The sequence below is a fragment of the Cnephaeus nilssonii genome (assembly GCF_951640355.1).
Source record: "Cnephaeus nilssonii genome assembly, chromosome: 7".
In the NCBI taxonomy this organism is placed as follows: Eukaryota; Metazoa; Chordata; class Mammalia; order Chiroptera; family Vespertilionidae; genus Cnephaeus; species Cnephaeus nilssonii.
Genome location: NC_137078.1, coordinates 1,859,393 through 1,877,183, shown reverse-complemented (window position 1 = coordinate 1,877,183; position 17,791 = coordinate 1,859,393). Strand labels below are relative to the sequence as shown.

The following is a 17,791-nucleotide window of genomic DNA, read 5'->3' as shown; positions in this document are numbered from 1 at the left end:
TGCTTTCACACCCAATGTGGCAGTTGAGAATTGGGAGGCTGTGGAAGTTCCCCCTGAAGAGCCAAGATTTTCCCTGAGGAGGAAAGGGTCCCAGCCCCACACCACACTCCCTAGCCAAGGGCTCCAGTACTGAGAAGAGACTTCCCCATAATTTCTGGTTGTGAAAACCAGTAGGGATTTTGGCTGAGTGAGACAGAGGGCTGCTAAGAGTACCAGGCATTCCTCTTAACCTTTTGCACTTGGATGTCGAGTGTGACTCGACACGGTTAGCATTAGAATAAAGGAATCGAGAAAAAAGCAAGCGAGTGCAAAGGGTTAAAGGGTCTGCTCAAGGATTTAACTTGCTGACCAACTTACGGGCTCTAAACTCTTGTGCTGGGGCAGCAGCCAGGAACATAATAGGAGTAACGGACTTGTCTGGCTTCAGGGTGAAAGCTGGACAGGCAGCTTTCTCCCAGATAGAAATGCTGGTGCAAGTGATTGTTCATTTGTTTATTCCTTTTCCCACCCAGTTGCAGGTGTAGATGGGCTCCATATCTGAATCTCAATCCATCTGGCTAACACTGTTCACCCTTCCCTGGTGATTCCCTAAGACCCTGCCCCACCTAACTTGTGGGTTCACCCAAGCCTCTTCCAGTGGCTTTTACATATAAATGGCCTGTCTTGGCTCTCAAAGGTTCAAAAAACTGAAGCAACAGCATCTGGCCTTGACATGCCCTGTATCTCTTGCTAAGTAGCCTGAATTGTGGCACTAGGGGCAGCCAGCCTTAGTTTATAGTTTAGCCTTTCTCTGGCACTTCCAAGCCCAGCACAGGTGACAACCATATGCAGATCACTTTGTAGCTTATACCAAGTGGCTCCAGGCAGGTCATACACAACAGTTGATCTTAGCCAGCACTAAGAGGCCCCAGAACCAACACATTCAGTGGCCAGCTTCAGACTACACCAGAGCACCATACAATCATCTCTACAAATGACACACAGAAAAGGCAGACTTGGCAGGCACCAGAGCCTTACTAAAGCAAATCCTGCTCTTTAGGTCCTGTCCCTGCACAACAGCTCCTCCACTAGAGTCACGACCATTCCTCACAACCAATCAGCTGGAGGGTCAATCCCTTCCATTGACATGAAAACATCAATCAAGGCTCAACTACAACAGAAGGGCACACAAAACCTACAGAAGTGACACACTTGGACCACTTGGCTCAGGTGACCAGGGAGACTGCACCACTGGACCTTATGGACACTTACTACATAAGGCCACTCTACCAAGACCAGGAGACATAGCAGCTCTGCTTAATGCATAGAACCAAACACAGGCTGGCAGCTAGAATGAGGAGAGAAAGAAACATGTTTCAAATGGAAGAAAAGAACAAAACTCTAAAAACAACTAACAAAATGGAGATAAGCAACCTACTGATGCAGAGTTCAAAACACTGGTTTTATATATATATATATATATATATATATATATATATATATATATATATATATGAATGCTCAATGAGCTTAGATGAAGAGTAGATGAACTCAGTGAGAATTTCAACAATAAAATGGAGATAGAAAACATAAAAAAGAATCAGTCAAATGAAGAATACAGCAATTAAAATGATCTTGTATAATAAAGAGGTAATATGCAAATTGACCATCACTCCAACACACAAGATGGCCGCCCACCCCCATGTGGTCAAAGATGGCCGCCCCCATGTGGACACAAGATGGCCAGCAGGGGAAGGCAGTTGGGGTGGGGGAGAGGTCAGCAGGGGAGGGCAGTTAGGGGTGACCAGGCCTGCAGGGGAGGGAAGTTGGAGGTGACCAGGCCAACAGGGGAGGGCAGTTGGGGGTGACCAGGCCTGCAGGGGGGAGGGAGTTGGGGGGGACCACACTGGCAGGGGAGGGCAGTTAGGGACAACCAGGCTGGTAAGGGAGGGCAGTTAGGGGTGACCAGGCTGTCAGGGGAGGGCTGTTAGGGGCAATTGGGCTGGCAGGGGAGCAGTTAGGCATCATTCAGGCTGGCAGGAATGGTTAGGGGGTGATTAGGCTGGCAGGCAGAAGTGCTTAGGGGCAATCAGGCAGGCAAGCAGGCAGGCGAGCGGTTGGGAGCCAGCAGTCCTGGATTGTGAGAGGGATGTCTGACTGCCCATTTAGGCCCTATCCTGGCAGTCAAACATCCCTTGAGGGGTCCCAAATTGGAGAGGGTGCAGGTTGGGATGAGGGACACACACCCCAGTGCATGAATATTATGCACTGGGCCTCTAGTGAATACATAACAGGGAATCAACTAGATTAGAGGAAGCAGAGGATCGACTCAGTGATTTGGAAGATAGGGTAACAGAAGACAGCTAATCAGAACAGCAAAAATAAAAAAGATTTTAAAAAATGAGGATAGTTTAACCTTTTGCACTCGGATGTCGAGTGTGACTCGACACAGTTAGCATTAGAATAAAGGAATCGAGAAAAAAGCAAGCGAGTGCTAAGGGTTAAGGGGCTTCTGGGACAACATTAGATATACCAACATTCCCATCAAAGGGTACCAGAAGGAGAAGAAAGAGAAAGGGATTGAAAACCTACTTGAAGAAATAATGATGGTAATCTCTCCTAACCTGGTGAAAGAAATAGACATGCAAGTCTAGGAAGTGTGGAGAGTCCCAAAGAAGATGAACCCAAAGAGGCCCACACTAAGATATATTATAATTGAAATGCAAAAGGTTAGAGACAAAGAATCTTAAAATCATCAAGAGAAAAGCAGTTAGTTACCTACAATGGAGCTCCCATAAGATTGTCAGCTGATATCTCAACAGAAGCTTTGCAGGTCAGAAGGAAATGGCCCAAAATATTCAAAGAAATGAAAAGCAAGACCCTACAACAGTGGTTCCCAACTTTTTTTTTGGCCATGCCCCACCTAAGCATCTCTAAAATCCTGATGCCCCCCCCCCCCGACATATAATTTTTATTACTAAAAAAGTGAACTCATATTCACATGGAGGAAGCCTAAAAGTCCATTAACTTGCTCTAAATAAGCTTCCAAAGAACTTGGCATTCATGAAAGAGAAAAATAAAAGAATGAAAGGACAGTTGAAGTACTGAGGAAGAAATCACTAAGACATTCTTAAAATAATAATAATATGAAGTGATATGAAAAAATAGCAAATAAAGTTTCTAAACATAATAGAGAACTTAAATGCATAAATGTCACAATATATATTTATATACTGTATATGAGGCCCCTAGAACCATAAGAAATGCAAAAAATTCATTGTTAATCATTCTCAAATTTCCCCCCTTAAAAATCAAATTGCTCCCCTGTGGGGTGTGTGCCCCACATTGGGAACTACTGCCCTACAACCAAGACTACCCAGCAATACTATCATTTAGAATTGAAGGAGAGATAAATAGCTTCCCAGACAAAAAAGAGCTAAAAGAGTTCATCACCACCAAACCAGTATTACAAGAAATGTTAAAGGACCTTCTTTAAGGAGAAGAAAGGAAAAATAAAATTAAAAAAATGTTAATAATGAAATGGCAGTAACTACATATCTACTGACTATTACTTTAAATGTAAATGGATTAAATGCTCCAATCAAAAGACATAAGAAAACAATACCCATATATATGCTGCTACTAGAGACCTACTTCAGGTATCAATACACACACAGATTGATTATAAAGAGATGGTAAAAGATATTTCATGGAAATGGAAACCAAAAAAGCTGGGGAGCAATACTTACCTTAGACAAAATAGGCTTTAAAATAAAGGTTGAAAGAAGAGACAAAAAAGGACCCAGCAATTTCACTTTGAAAAGATATATGCTTCCCTATGTTCATTTCAGCATTGTTTGATAGTCAAGATATGGAAGCAACCTAGGTGTCCATCCATGGACAGATGCATAAAGAAGAGGCGGTATGTGTGTACAATGGAATGTGACTCAGCCATTAAAGGGAGTGAAATCTTGCCTTTTGCACTAACATGGATGGATCTGGAGAGTGTTGTGCTGAGTGGGATAGGTTGGATAGAGAAAGAAAAGTGTCATATGATTTTATTTATATGTGGAATCTAAAAACAAAGTAATGAACAGGCAAGGCAGAAGGAGATTCATAGATACTAAGAATGTTTTGATGGTTGCTGGATGGGAAGGGGTTTAGGGTCCTGGTTAAAAAGGGGAAAGGGATTAAGATATGCAAATTGACAGTTATAAAAATAGTAATGAGGATGTACAATATAGCTAATGTGGTCAATAATCTATAATAATAAAAGCGTAATATGCAAATTGACCCAATGGCCATCCAGACGTCCTTCCAGATGACCTTCCAGACAAAGCTGGGGCTGCAGCTGCGGGATCGAGGCCACCTGCCGTGGCTGTGAAGGCCTACTCTTGCACAAATTTCGTGCATCGGGCCTCTAGTACTGTAATAACTATGTATGGTGCCAGATAGCTACCAGACTCATAAGGGTGATCGTTTCCTAAGTTATTTGTCTAATCACTTATGTGTACAACTGATACTAATGAAATATTGTATGGCAGCTGTAATTGAAAAATAAAAGCTATTTTAAAATAACATTAGGTACATAAAGTAAAAATAATGCACATCTAAACTTTACATCAAAGACAATATTTTTGTTAATATTTCCTGTTTCCTTTGTTTCTGCTCTTTTTTTCTAAAATGGTATGTTTTAATTTAGGAAATAATTTATACTTTGTCATATATAGTTCCAAATTGCATTGTTATAGATCTCTTCCATGTGAAATTTGTGTATAGTTATTTGAATAGATTGAAAAATGTTGGGCTGAAACTAATCTCTAAGAAACACTTTCTCTACTCATTTAAATTTTTTAAAATATATTTTATTGATTTTTTACAGAGAGGAAGGGAGAGGGATGGAGAGTTAGAAACATCGATGAGAGAGAAACATTGATCAGCTGCCTCCTGTACACTCCTTACTGGGTATGTGCCTGCAACCAAGGTACATGCCCTTGACCAAAATCGAACCCAGGACCCTTGAGTCTGCAGGCTGACACTCTAGCCACTGAGCCAAACCAGTCAGGGCCATTTAAGTTATTTATGAAAGATTGCTGTGTATATCTTAGTCATAAAGAAAGGAAATTTTATATTATTTATTTATAGCCTATTTAAATGATAGTGAGAAAGAAAGAATATTTTCTTTGTTTTATAATAAGATTCAGTTTACCCAAATCTGTATAAGAATAAAATTAAAGTTATATTTCCTAGCTGTGAGTAAAAATTCATTGAATTCAGTCATACCACTCTTTATATAATATAAATATGCTGCTGTTACTGAATTTCATAATGGTAAAACTATAACTACTCCTTTTTAATCATAATGGCAGTTTCAATAACAGTATTGCACACATACAATATGATTAATTTTCTAGCCATATTCTGCCTCAGTAGAGCAGTGAAATGTGAGGTAAAACAGTAAAATTCCTGGAATTATTTTACTTTTTTCAGCACAGCTTCTGCTTTAAAACATTTAGATCACAATAAACCTTGCTAACGATGTCTTCCAAGCCTGTTAAGTAATTAGATCACTCTGAACTTCCTTAAATATATAACTTGAATGTGTGGAATCATTTGCCTGCCTGTCTAAAGGTACTCCTTGGCTCAGTTTAATTCATGCAATGAGTACAGGGAGTTTTGACTCATGATGATGACCTTTGTACACTTGTTTTCTGTTTGTTTCCTTAGCACTCCAGAAAAAGGTAGGGTTAAAAATTAAGGTGGGGAAAAAAGGAAAATATGAATGCACAGAATATTAGTGGTATCCTTTCACTTAATATTTTTTACTTTATTTTTATTGTTGACACTATTACAGATGCCCCATTTTTACCCCCTTTTGCCCACCTCTAACCAGCCCCTGCCCCCTCTTCCTGTTGGCCATCACCCCACTGCTGTCTGTGTCTATATCACTAAATTTTTTACTGTTAGTTCACATACTATGAAACTATATTTTTTAAATATGTATATACCTACTTTGTCCAAGCATAGACAGAAACAGATATGGCCCAACATTCATGGAGCTTATGGTCTAATTAAGGTAAAAACAAACAAAACAACCCAAACAGAATCACTTGAGAATCACAAATATAAATTAAAAATTTCAAATGAGTAAGGGTCATGGAGCTAGGAGAGCAAGTGTATCATAAGGGCATTTTACCTAGTCAGAGAGATTGGGAAGGCTGTCTTGAGGAAGTGCTAAATGAACTAATATCTAAAGGATAAACAGGAGTCAATTAGGAGAATTAGGAGAGAAGCTGATACAGTGGTTAAATTCTGAGGCCCCGTGGCAAGAGGAAGCACGGTACAAAGGAGCTACTGAGTAAAGCTGGAGCAGGGAAAGTGGATTCAAGGTGAAACTATAGACATGAGTGTGCTCTAGATCATGTTAAGTAATTTCAGTAGGTGAGTGGCATGATTAGATTTACCTTTTGAAAGGTCCTCTGGCTGCAGTGTGGAGAATGGCTTGGGAGGATGGGGCTGTGGCAAGCATAGGTGGAGGGAGACCAATAGAAGGCTGTTGCGGTACTCCAGTGAACGTTGATGGTACCTTGGATTTAGGGTGGTTTTGATAGAAAAGAGGAGAATGAAATATAAGTGTGAAAGGTATTTACAAAGTAAAGCTAATAGGACATGGAAATACATAGTATGTAGGGGATGAGGGAGAGGGAGATTATTAAACAATGTAGGTATTTTGAAACAGTACTAGGTTTGGAGATTTGTGGTTTTGGATAGGTTGAAATTGAAAAGGCTTCAAGATATCCCAAAGAGATGTCATCAATTAGATATCTTAGTCTGAAGCTCGTGAGGAAGTGTAAGCTTGAGTCAGCTATCTGTGAATAAACTGGTCATGGATGTGACACTGGAGAAAGTATAAAATTAGAAGAGAGGACCTAGGAGCAAGCCTTGAGGAATTCCCAAATGATGGGATTGCAATTTACTAATGTCAGTTTCTGATTCTAAAAAGCAAAAACAAGAAGCACCCAGAATATGGTACATTGTTTATGTAGTGATTGCATTGCTTATAATATAAAGTATCCCAAAAATGTATATGTACACTTTGAATAATTATAAAGGCAGTGTTTATTAAAATACATCTCATTTTCAAAATTGAGCTATCAGCTGTTAAAGTGTGTATACATTTTTGGGGGACACCCTGTAGTTTAAAATTACTTTGTTCTTCCAGTCCAGTTTAGAAGCATGAAATATGTCCAGTGTATGATTCACATTTTTATTGTGGGATGTTGCACAGGAGGTGGGAAACTACCTGATGGTGGTACTTACTATTCTTTCATGTCTGACTTTTTTCATCAAAAATCTTTTCCAATTCATGCTCCCCTAAGGTATAACATTGCATTTTCAGGATGCAATTTTACTTATTTCTGTAAGCATTTTTTTTCTTAGTGTTTTAGTGTCACAGTGTTTGAGTTTAATAAAATGTAGACTATTTCAGATAGTTTTTAGCTGTTCATTATATTTTGTTTTTATCCCCCATCACCCCTCCCCCATCTCTTCATTTTAAATTGAAGCTTATCCAAGTGGAATTTTAAGAAGATTTTTAAAATTGATTTTTAGAGAGGGGGGGGGGGGAAAGAGAGAGAAAAACATCAATGTGAGAGCAGAACATTGATTGGCTGCCTTCTGCACACTGCCTACCTACCAGAAATGGAACCCACAAGTCGGGCATGTGCCCTGACCAGGAATTGAATCGGCAACCTTTTAGTGCATGGGATGACGTCCAACCAACTGAGTCACACCAGCCAAGGACCAAGTGGAATTTTTAAAAGTTTTTTTTTTTTGTCAGATCTGCAAATATTTGTAAATGTTTTTCTACATAAAATATGGGTACTGTTATGAATTAAGATGTTATGAACAGTTTTTTTCAAGAATGCTTCATTTGTTTCTCAGGGGAACTATTCTACCTTCTGGTAAGCCAGAGAATGATTCTGATTGACTTAACTTGATATTCAGCCATATGTTATGTTGCAACACTTTAGTCTTTTTTTATTTAATAATCTTTAAAAATATCTTAATGAAGCAATGTGTCATAAAATGATCCTGGATTATATTACTCTTCTCTGTTACTACCAGGAATATCCTACATAATAAAAGGGTAATATGTAAATTACCATCACTCTGCTACGCCCATGATTGGGCCAGCGGGAGGGGCGGGGGGCGGGACTTGGGGTGGCCGGGGTGGCCGATTGGGCCGGCGGGAGGCGGGGACGGAGTGTCCCCACCCCCCGCCCTTGCCTCCGGCTGGACGAGATCAGCCCCAGCACCACTGAGCAGCGGCCGAATGGGGCCAGCCGGACGCTGAGCTCGCGTCGCGTCTGCGCCATGGCTGTGCTGCGGCACAGAAGGGGCCTCTGGGACAGCGAGCCCATGTCCCCGCCCCGGCCAGCCTTGCGGTGGGAGTGAACGGGCCTGTAGGGTCCGGAGCTCAGCATCCGCGCGGCAGGGGAGGAACCAGAAAAATGAATCTTTCCAGTTCCTGATGCTGACAGCCCTATGGGTGCCGGGGTCTTCCACCTGCAGCCCCCAGTCGCAGCCCATCAGCCCCAGTCGCAGACTGGAAGCCCCCTGCCAGCAGTCCAGACGGGACCAGTGTTGCGCCGTGGTGGTGGGTGTCAGCGGGCATGCTACAGACATCAAATCACTGCCACCGAGGCCACCCCCCACCCCACACACACACTCGCAAGTAGTATGGTCCAAGGGGGTGACTCCTAAGGCAAGGCTCCCAAGGCAGCTGATGCTCACCATGCCAGGTGAGGAAGCCAGACCTGAAAGCCCAAGCCCCTGAGTACCCGAGCTGCAGGGCATCGTTTGCTGGGTCTCTGAGGAGGCCCCAGGAAGAGCATCTTCCCAGAGGCTGTGTAGAAGGAGGGGAGGAACCTCTGGCTAGAGGCCGGGGTGAGGGATGCTGGTGTTTTTGCAGGCCAAGACAGGGCTGAGGGACCCCCCCTCCCACGCCCCACACCCCCATGCACGAATTTCGTGCACCGGGCCTCTGGTATATATATAACTATGAAGAAACCTCTGGCTCAGAAAAGGGGAAGTTTTGTTTGTTTTTATCTATGTGTATTTATTCATTTAGCAATTTTTTTTGAGTACCCACATGTGTCAGGCACTACTCAGGACATTTACATTTAGGATTCTTACCCTTGAAGAGCTCACCCAAAGTGAGGGAAGATAGTTAATATGCAAATTGTCCCCTGGACTGGGAGTTCCACTGGGAGTTTGATCAGGGCAGGGCTGGCCAGCCAACTGCCTGAGGCCCCTCCTCCCAGCTGGCCCCACCCCCAGTTAGCTCCCCGATCCCGATTGGGGGTGAAGTCATCCAGCCAAACTTCCATGTTCCCTCCCCCTGGCAGGCCCAGCCTGATCGGCCCCAATTGGGGTGGGCTGGCGAGACCCCACCCATGCACAAATTCATGCACCGGGCCTCTACTGTCTTATAAAGCCCGAAGAGTGTACCTCCCACTGTAGGCACATGCCTATGTTAGGAGAGACATCACACATAGGAGCTGAGGCCTGTTTCTCAGCATGTCTTTACTTCTTGCTGTGTGTGCCTGCAGGGTCTCTGAGTTCACTCAAAGTCAGGTAGTTTCCAGTGAGTGGTTATTGTTACAATGTTGAACATAGCTGTCCTTATTTTTCTTAACCTGGTATCTATAAAAATAAAAGGGTAATATGCTAATTAGACTGGACGTCTTCCGGACGTCTTTCTTGACGAAGCCTGGGCAGGAGGGAAGTCAGCCCGGGCCCCGGGTTCTGGAGGGAAGCTGGTGCTGGCAGGGGGGTGGGGGGTGGGGGCTGGGGGGATGAGGAAGGGCTACTCTTGCACGAATTTTCGTGCATTGGGCCTCTAGTGTTTTCATAATTGATGATACCATGAGGTTATGTTCCCATGGAGAAAGAGTTCTGAGCTGCAGTCAATCCTTTCTCCTCTGGGAGTTTCTACAGGGTTTTGAGGAGAAAAGTAACACTTGGCATTTTAAAAGGATTTATCTAGTTGCTATGTTGAGAATAGATTTTAGGGAGATCAGAATAAAAGAAGGGAAACCAGGGAGGCTATTAAAGTAATACAAGCAAGAGATGATGGTGGCTTGAAATTGAAATGGTAGTGAGAAGGGTTAGATACTAAGTACATTTTTAAAGTAGAACCAAAAGGTTTTGCTATATATTGATAGTGTGGTTTAAAAGAAATATCTGTCAAGGATGATTCATTTGGATGGAGCAACTAGAAGCATGGAATTGCCATCCAATGAAATAGGGAGGTCTTCAAGTGCAGTGAATTTAGGGTCAGAAATTAAGAGTTCAGTTTGGACATGTAGGACATCCATTTGGAGACGGAGCAGCTAAGTGTCTATACTTGTGGGATTTTAGAGAGGCTTAGAAATATTGATTATTCTATAAATACTGGTTGAATTTAGAGGGATAAATTTGAAAGTCTGACACATGTTAGAAAGCAATTAGACTAGATTGGATGAAGTCACTATAGCAGTGAGTATGAATAGAGAAAAGGAACTGGAACTGAGCCTTTGAAATTGTGTGTGTGTGTGTGTGTGTGTGTGTGTGTGTGTGTGTGTGTGGCATCAATTTATTTGTTTTATTCGGCTTGTTTGACTTTACTGACTCTCTGGGAAAGATATTATCATATGAAACTTAAGATTATTTTCTTTCAAATTTTGAAAGGGTATTTTTTGTTGTTATTTTTTTCTTCTTAATGAGGCTACAGCTGATGCAAATGTTATTTATTTAATACTTTGAGCCTAAAAGTGTTTTTCAGTTTAAGTAAGAGAGTGTTATTTGATTTTTTTCTTCCTTTTTTAGGGATGATTTGGTCAGACATTAAAAGACTCTGGTATGAAGGGTTGGAAGACTTTTTAGAAGAATCTCGTAATCAACTCAGTTTTGTCATGAATTCCCTTTATTTGGCAACCTTTGCCCTGAAAGTGGTTGCTCACAACAAGGTGACTATTAAATATGTCTATTGGAGACACAAGTGAAATTTATTTAGGAGAAACCTGAGATATTTAGCTACCTAAGTCAGAGTTCCATTGGCTCAAATCTGTATCGACGTGTTTTCATTTTAAAGCTATCCTTGTGCAAGGGAATAGTGCACATTGCTTCCTTCCTCTCCAATAGTTTAAACGATGTTAATTACCTATGAATGTTGGTTATCTATTAAATGCCAGGCACCATGATTTAATACTTGCTTTATACTTATCTCATTTTATCCTCACAGGGACTCTATGAGACTCTATCCGTATGCCCTTTTTTCAAATAAGGAAAATGGAGCTCAGAAATATTAATAAACTTACCCAAGTCCACACAGTAAGAAACCAAGCAAGACTGGATTTAAATCCAGGTCTGTCTAGGCATTTTCTTCCTACCAAATGGTAATTCCTTATATCTGAGCTAGGTTTATGTACCACATTAACCTGTATATACTTAAAATGAAAACACAAAGTTACTTAAATTAATTAGCATTAGATATCTTTATATATGCCAGGGGGGAAAAAGCTTATCTGAATGGAATTAATTGTTTTACACATTCCAGTGTTAACTGTCTTTGTTTAAAGAGTTTAGAATTCTGAGGTGTCACATAAAAGGAACTAAATGATACAGTATTTTCTGTTTGGTTTTTTTTGTGTTTTTTTTTAATGTGTGGGGTCTTTTTGTTGTTCGTTTTACTAATTATAGACTAGAAAAAGTGAACTGGTTATTTAACATCATTTTACTTTATTAAAAACTCTATTTTTTAAGTAATTGGTAGTAGGAACATTTTAGATATGGTCAGTGACCAGAATTGTGAAATTACTAAGAAATAAAAATTGGTTATACATAGATGTACAGTTCAGTAAAGAGTTGAAGGTCACTGTTTTATTATACTGGTCTCTTTAGCTCTAGAAATGGGATGCCCAAATCATATATTAATCAAGCATTTTAAACATTTTGAAAATGAAAAGGAATGGATGCTGTTAATAATTATGCCAGGAAAACTGGTACATAATCTGATTATTCCCCTTGGTTGGAGCATGTGGCCACTCTATGTCTAGGTAACAAAGCACTCCTTGGCATTTAGAAGGGAGAAGAACTTCTATGATTCATTCTAGAATCCTGAGTCTAGGGACAAGGTTAATTTAATAGGATAGCTAATAATTTGACATGTAAACATAGTTAAAATTTGTGTTGTGGAATTTAAGAAAAACCTAGCAAACATTTATTCATAAAAAGTTTAATTAGAGTTTTTAAAACTTTAATTTCTTAAAACCTAACAATTTCTGAGAAAACCTTATATAGAATAGTGATATTGCCTCATCTGTATAGAAATATTTTATTGTTAAGCCAATGTTATTCCTATTAAAAGAAGAGAAATTTATAAAACATAAATTGTGAACTCCCACAAGAAAACGTAATTAAAACTTTTTTTTTCCAATAATTGGAATAAGTTTTTATTTTCCTAAATTGAGAGAGCTATTTACCTTTGGCTTATTCCTTAGTTTCATGACTTTGCTGATCGGAAAGACTGGGATGCATTTCATCCTACATTGGTGGCAGAAGGGCTGTTTGCATTTGCAAATGTTCTGAGTTATCTTCGGCTCTTTTTCATGTATACAACAAGCTCTATCTTGGGTCCATTACAGGTAAGTAATTAAAATTTCTTTATATATATATATATATATACACACACACACACACACACACACATATATGTATAAATATAATTTTATATATATCTATATATATCTATATATATCTATATAATTTTTTTATTGTCTAAAGTTTTACATATGTCTGCTTTTTCCCTAATTGACCCCCTCACCCCTAGCCATTCCCACACTGGGCAAGCCCCCACCGCCCCAGTGTCTGTGTCCATTGGTTATGCTAATATGCATGCATACAAGTCCTTTGATTGCTCTGTAATCCCCCCTCCTCTGCCATTTGTCTCTGGATCTCTTCTTGTTCATCAAATTACGTTGTTTATTATATTCCATAAATGAGTGAGATCATGTAATATTTATCTTTCTCAGACTGGCTTATTTCGCTTAGCATAATGCTCTCCAGTTCCATTCATGCTGTTGCAAATGGCAAAAGTTCCTTCTTTTTTATAGCACTGTAGTATTCCATTGTGTAGATGTACCATAGTTTTCTAATCCACTCATCTGCTGATGGGCATTTAGGCTGTTTCCAAATCTTAGCTATGGTGAATTGTGCTGCTATGAACATAGGGGTGCATAGATCCTTTCTGATTTGTGTTTTTGGTTTCTTGGGAGATAGTCCTAGAAGTGGGATTACTGGGTCAAATGGGAGTTCCATATTTAACTTTTTAAAAATATATTTTTTTATTGATTTTTTACAGAGAGGAAGGGAGAAGGAGAGGGAGAGGGATAGAAAGTTAGAAACATTGATCAGTTGCCTCCTGCATACTCCCTACTGGGGATGTGCCTGCAACCAAGGTACATGCCCTTGACCAGAATTGAACCTGGGACCCTTCAGTCCACAGGCCGACGCTCTATCCACTGAGCCAAACCAGTTAGGGCCCATTTTTAACTTTTTGAGGAAACTCCATACTGTCTTCCACAGTGGCTACACCAGTCTGCATTCCCACCAGCAGTGCATGAGGGTTCCTTTTTCTCTGCATCCTCGCCAGCACTTGTCGTTTGTTGATTTGTTGAAGATTAAAATTTCTTAAATACTTGTTAGATGTCATTATTATTAACATCTTTCTACTTGTCCACTGGAACATTGTTCTCCTAATAATGTTAAAGCTAACCTTTGCTTTTGAAAATAACAATTGAAAAGACAGTTTGTTCATCTACTTTGCTTCTGGTTGAATGATAATCCTTAGCTTTCAGGCATTAAGACTTTACTAAATTGTGGTCCATTGTTCCTCTCTCCCCAGTCCATAGACATAGATGTCTTTTAAATAGAGTTATTCTTCAGACATTAGTGGTATATAAAAATCTGCTTCTTAAAATGAATCTCACATTTAAAATTTTTATTTAAATATTTTTGGGAGAAACCAAGATGGTGGCACAGGTAAACACCTAAACTGCTGCCTCGCACAACAATTTCAAAACTACAACTAAAAGACAAAACGTCCATCACCCAGAACCATGGGAAAGCTAGCTGAGTGGAAGTTCTACAACTAGAAGGAAAGAGAAAAGAGCATTGAGACGTGCACAAGCGCTGAAAAGCTGAGGTACGGAGGCGCGCGAAACGGGCTGGCAGCGGGCGTTGCTTTTTCCAATCCAAAGGGAGACAAGTTCCCGATTACTCTGAAATCCAGTTTCTGGGGAGACGCTGGGGACCCAAACTCCTACCGGGAGAAGCTGAACTGTCTGCCATCAGGTCGAAAAGTGAGGGTGGCTTGCTTGCAGAGCTGCGCGCAGGAATCATTGTTTACTGCACTGGGATGAGAGACACAGGGATGCGGAAACTCAGAGACAGAGATGGCTGACTGGCAGCCATCACTGTTTGCCACGCCCTAGCTTAGTGTCTCTCTGAGACCCCGCCCCGCACAATCCACAAACCCACCCAAGCTCCACACAGTGGCTTTTGCATATGAATGGCCTGCCCTATCGCAGCTTTACCTAACAAACTGCAGCTCTGGTCAGATAGCTCCAAAACCTCCAAACCCCAAGCAAAGAGGAGAAAATTGTAGTTTTCGCTGTAGCTCCTGCTGGGTGGCCTCAGACAGTAGTTGACCTGCACCCCCATTGGAGATCCAGAAGCCAGTGTACCTAGTGGTCAGTGTGAGACAACCCAGATTTCAACTCCTCACATCCATAAATGACACATTCAAGAGGCAGGCTCAGTGAGCACCAAAGCCCCACTGAAGCAATCCTGCTCCATAAGCGTGTCTCCAGCACAGCAGTTATTCCATTATAGACACAGAGGGTCCTCACAGCCAATTGGCCTGGAGGTCAATTCCTCCCAGTGTACCAACAGCAATCAAGGCTACCAGACCGCTGTATCGATTTTTCGGTAATTTCCGAATCTGCCGCTATACCATTGTACCTAATTTTCGGTACTTTGCCTAGTACGTGAAAAAAAATGCGTCACAAACTAAAAATAACTAACCAATCATGGTCAAACCTCATGGTTAGCCATTGCAAATGTCTGCCCCCATGTGTTTGAATTGCTCAGGAGCCCAGGTATAGGGGACAGTTAGGTTCAGGGCCTCAGGTCTGATAGGGTTAACTACACCAAGACTTTGCACTGAGCCCACAAAGGGGTTCACCAAGAGCATCCACCTCAGGTTACTGGGGAGGCTGAGCCACTGGCCCCTATTGGTCACCTACCACACAAAGCCACTCCATCAACACAGGGAAGCAGCCAAAATGCGGAGACAAAGAAACATGTCACGAATGAAAGAAATGGAGGAAAGCAAACTACTGGACATAGAGTTCAAAACCACATTTATAAGGTTACTCAAGAATCTTCTAAAAACCACCGAGAAACTTGATGAGACCTATGAGGAGCTTAGTGAGACCTTCAAGGACCTTAATGAGAATGCCAAAAAAATGGAAAAGGACCAGTAAGAAATTAAGCATACATAGTCTGAAATAAAGAATATACAGAAATTCAACTGTAGATCAAAGGACCCCAAGAATCAAACCAAAGATCTGAAATATGAGGAAACAAAAAAACACCCAACCAGAAAAACAAAAAGAAAAAAGAATAAAAAAATATGAAGATAGTGTAAGGAGCCTCTGGTACAACTTTAAGTATACCAACATCCGAATTTTTGGGGTGCCAGAAGAAGAGAGAGTGCAAAATATTGAAAACCTATTAGAAGAAATAATGACAGAAAACTTTCCCCTCCTGGTGAAAGAAATAGACTTATAAGTCCAGGAAGCGCACAGAACCCCAAACAAGAGGAATCCAAAGAGGACCACACCAAGACACATCATAATTAAAATGCCAAGGGCAAAAGACAAAGAGAGAATCTTGAAAGCAGCAAGAGAAAAACAGTTAGTTACCTACAAGGGAGTACCCATACGACTGTCAGCTGATTTCTCAACAGAAACTATGCAGGCCAGAAGGGAGTGGCAAGAAATATTCAAAGTGATGAACAGCAAGAACCTACAACCAAGATTACTCTACCCAGCAAAGCTATCATTCAGAATTGAAGGTCAGATAAAGAGCTTCACAGACAAGAAAAAACTAAAGGACTTCATCACCACCAAACCAGGATTACATGAAATGCTGAAGGGTATTCTTTAAGAAGAGGAAGAAGAAGAAAAAGGTAAAGATAAAAATTATGAACAACAAAACGACATCAAATACATACCTACCAACAAGTGAATCTAAAAATCAAGTGAATAAAAAATCTGATGAACAGAATGGACTGATTTATATAATAGAATCAGGGACATACAAAGGGAGTGGACTGACAATTCTCAGGGGGAAGGGTGTGTGAGGGGTGTGGGAAGAGATTGGACAAAATTCTTACAGCTATGGATGAGGACAGTGGCGGTGGGGTAAGGGGTGGAGTGGGGAATCAGGTGGAGGGGAGCTATGGAGGGAAAAAAAAGAGGAACACCTGTAATAATCTGAACAATAATATTTATTTAAAAATAATAAAAATAAATATATTTTTATTGATTTCAGAGAGTAAAGAAGAGGGAGAGATAGAAACATTAATGATGAGAGAGAATCACTTACCAGCTGTCTTCTGCACACCACATACTGGGCAGGAGCCCACAACCCAGACATGTGCCTGGACTAGGAATTGAACCTTGACCTGCTTTATAAGTCAATGCTTAACCACTGAACCATGCCAGCCAGGCTCATATTTGAAGTTTTAAGTGATAAATATAAGGCAGGTGTTATATAAACAGAATTTGTACTATAGTATTTTGAAAATATGTAAGCTAAATCTTAGAAAATGCTCTTTGTGTTTAATAAATGTTAAATACAATAAGTTGGAAAATAGCATAAAACCTAACAATTTTTTGAGAAAACCTCATATAGAATAGTGATACTGCCTCATCTAATTTTTTTAGACTTAAAAAATTTATATTTCATGTAGTCCAATTTTATGTTATAGTATTTTATAATTAAAGAAATTGTGCTTTTTACATGGACTGAATCCTAAGCATCTTTACACTAAAGAATGGACTCATAATTACACTAAAGAATTTATCCACAGATTTTAATAGCTGACTGACTATGTTTAGAAGGTGGGATCAATTCTGCTAGGTAATTGGCTCTACATATACTCTAAGTTATAAGCCTGAAAATCTGAGCAATATTTATTTTCCCTTGAGAAATCAAAAGTTACTAAAAATTTAGATTGTCTTTTATATTTTTACAGGAAATATCTATATATATAAAAAGAGCCAGGGTCGTAACATCCACAACAACTGGAGGCTTGACCAATCAACAGGCTGCGTGTGTAGCAGGCAAGTGGGCTGAACTGCTGACATCTTGGAGAGAGAGAGAGGCGGGGCTGATCAGGAGTGGCAGCCAAACCTTTCTCTCTCCCAGATGTCAGCAGTTCAGGCACTCACCAGCAGCCTGGGGCGGCTGCTGATCAGCCTGGCCTCTATGATCAGGCCTGGAGATAGGCCTGGAGATGATGACTGACATATAAACCAACCAATCAGAACCAAATCTGGGTGAATTGTGAGGAGCCAATAGCTGCTTAAGAGGCGGAGCTATTGATGCCTACTGGCATAGCAACTGACCAATCAGAACCAAATCTGAGTGAATTGTGAGGAGCCAATGGCTGCCTAGGAGGCGGGGCTTTTGACACTGA

General features: G+C 40.6%; 1 protein-coding gene across 13 annotated transcripts in view; it reads left to right on the top strand.

Annotated features, from left to right (window-relative positions):
- The window catches only part of TRPC1 (transient receptor potential cation channel subfamily C member 1), a 165,179-nt gene that overhangs the window by 87,670 nt on the left and 59,718 nt on the right, over positions 1 to 17,791 (top strand). For 7 of the 13 annotated variants that reach the window (XM_079777903.1, XM_079777904.1, XM_079777895.1 and 4 more), the window contains 2 exons: positions 10,852 to 10,991; positions 12,525 to 12,668. The exons of 2 other annotated variants lie outside the window; for them this stretch is intronic. In XM_079777903.1, coding sequence (XP_079634029.1) covers positions 10,852 to 10,991; positions 12,525 to 12,668 — 284 coding nt within the window. 4 more of the 13 variants (XM_079777898.1, XM_079777897.1, XM_079777907.1 and 1 more) reach the window with 4 other exon arrangements.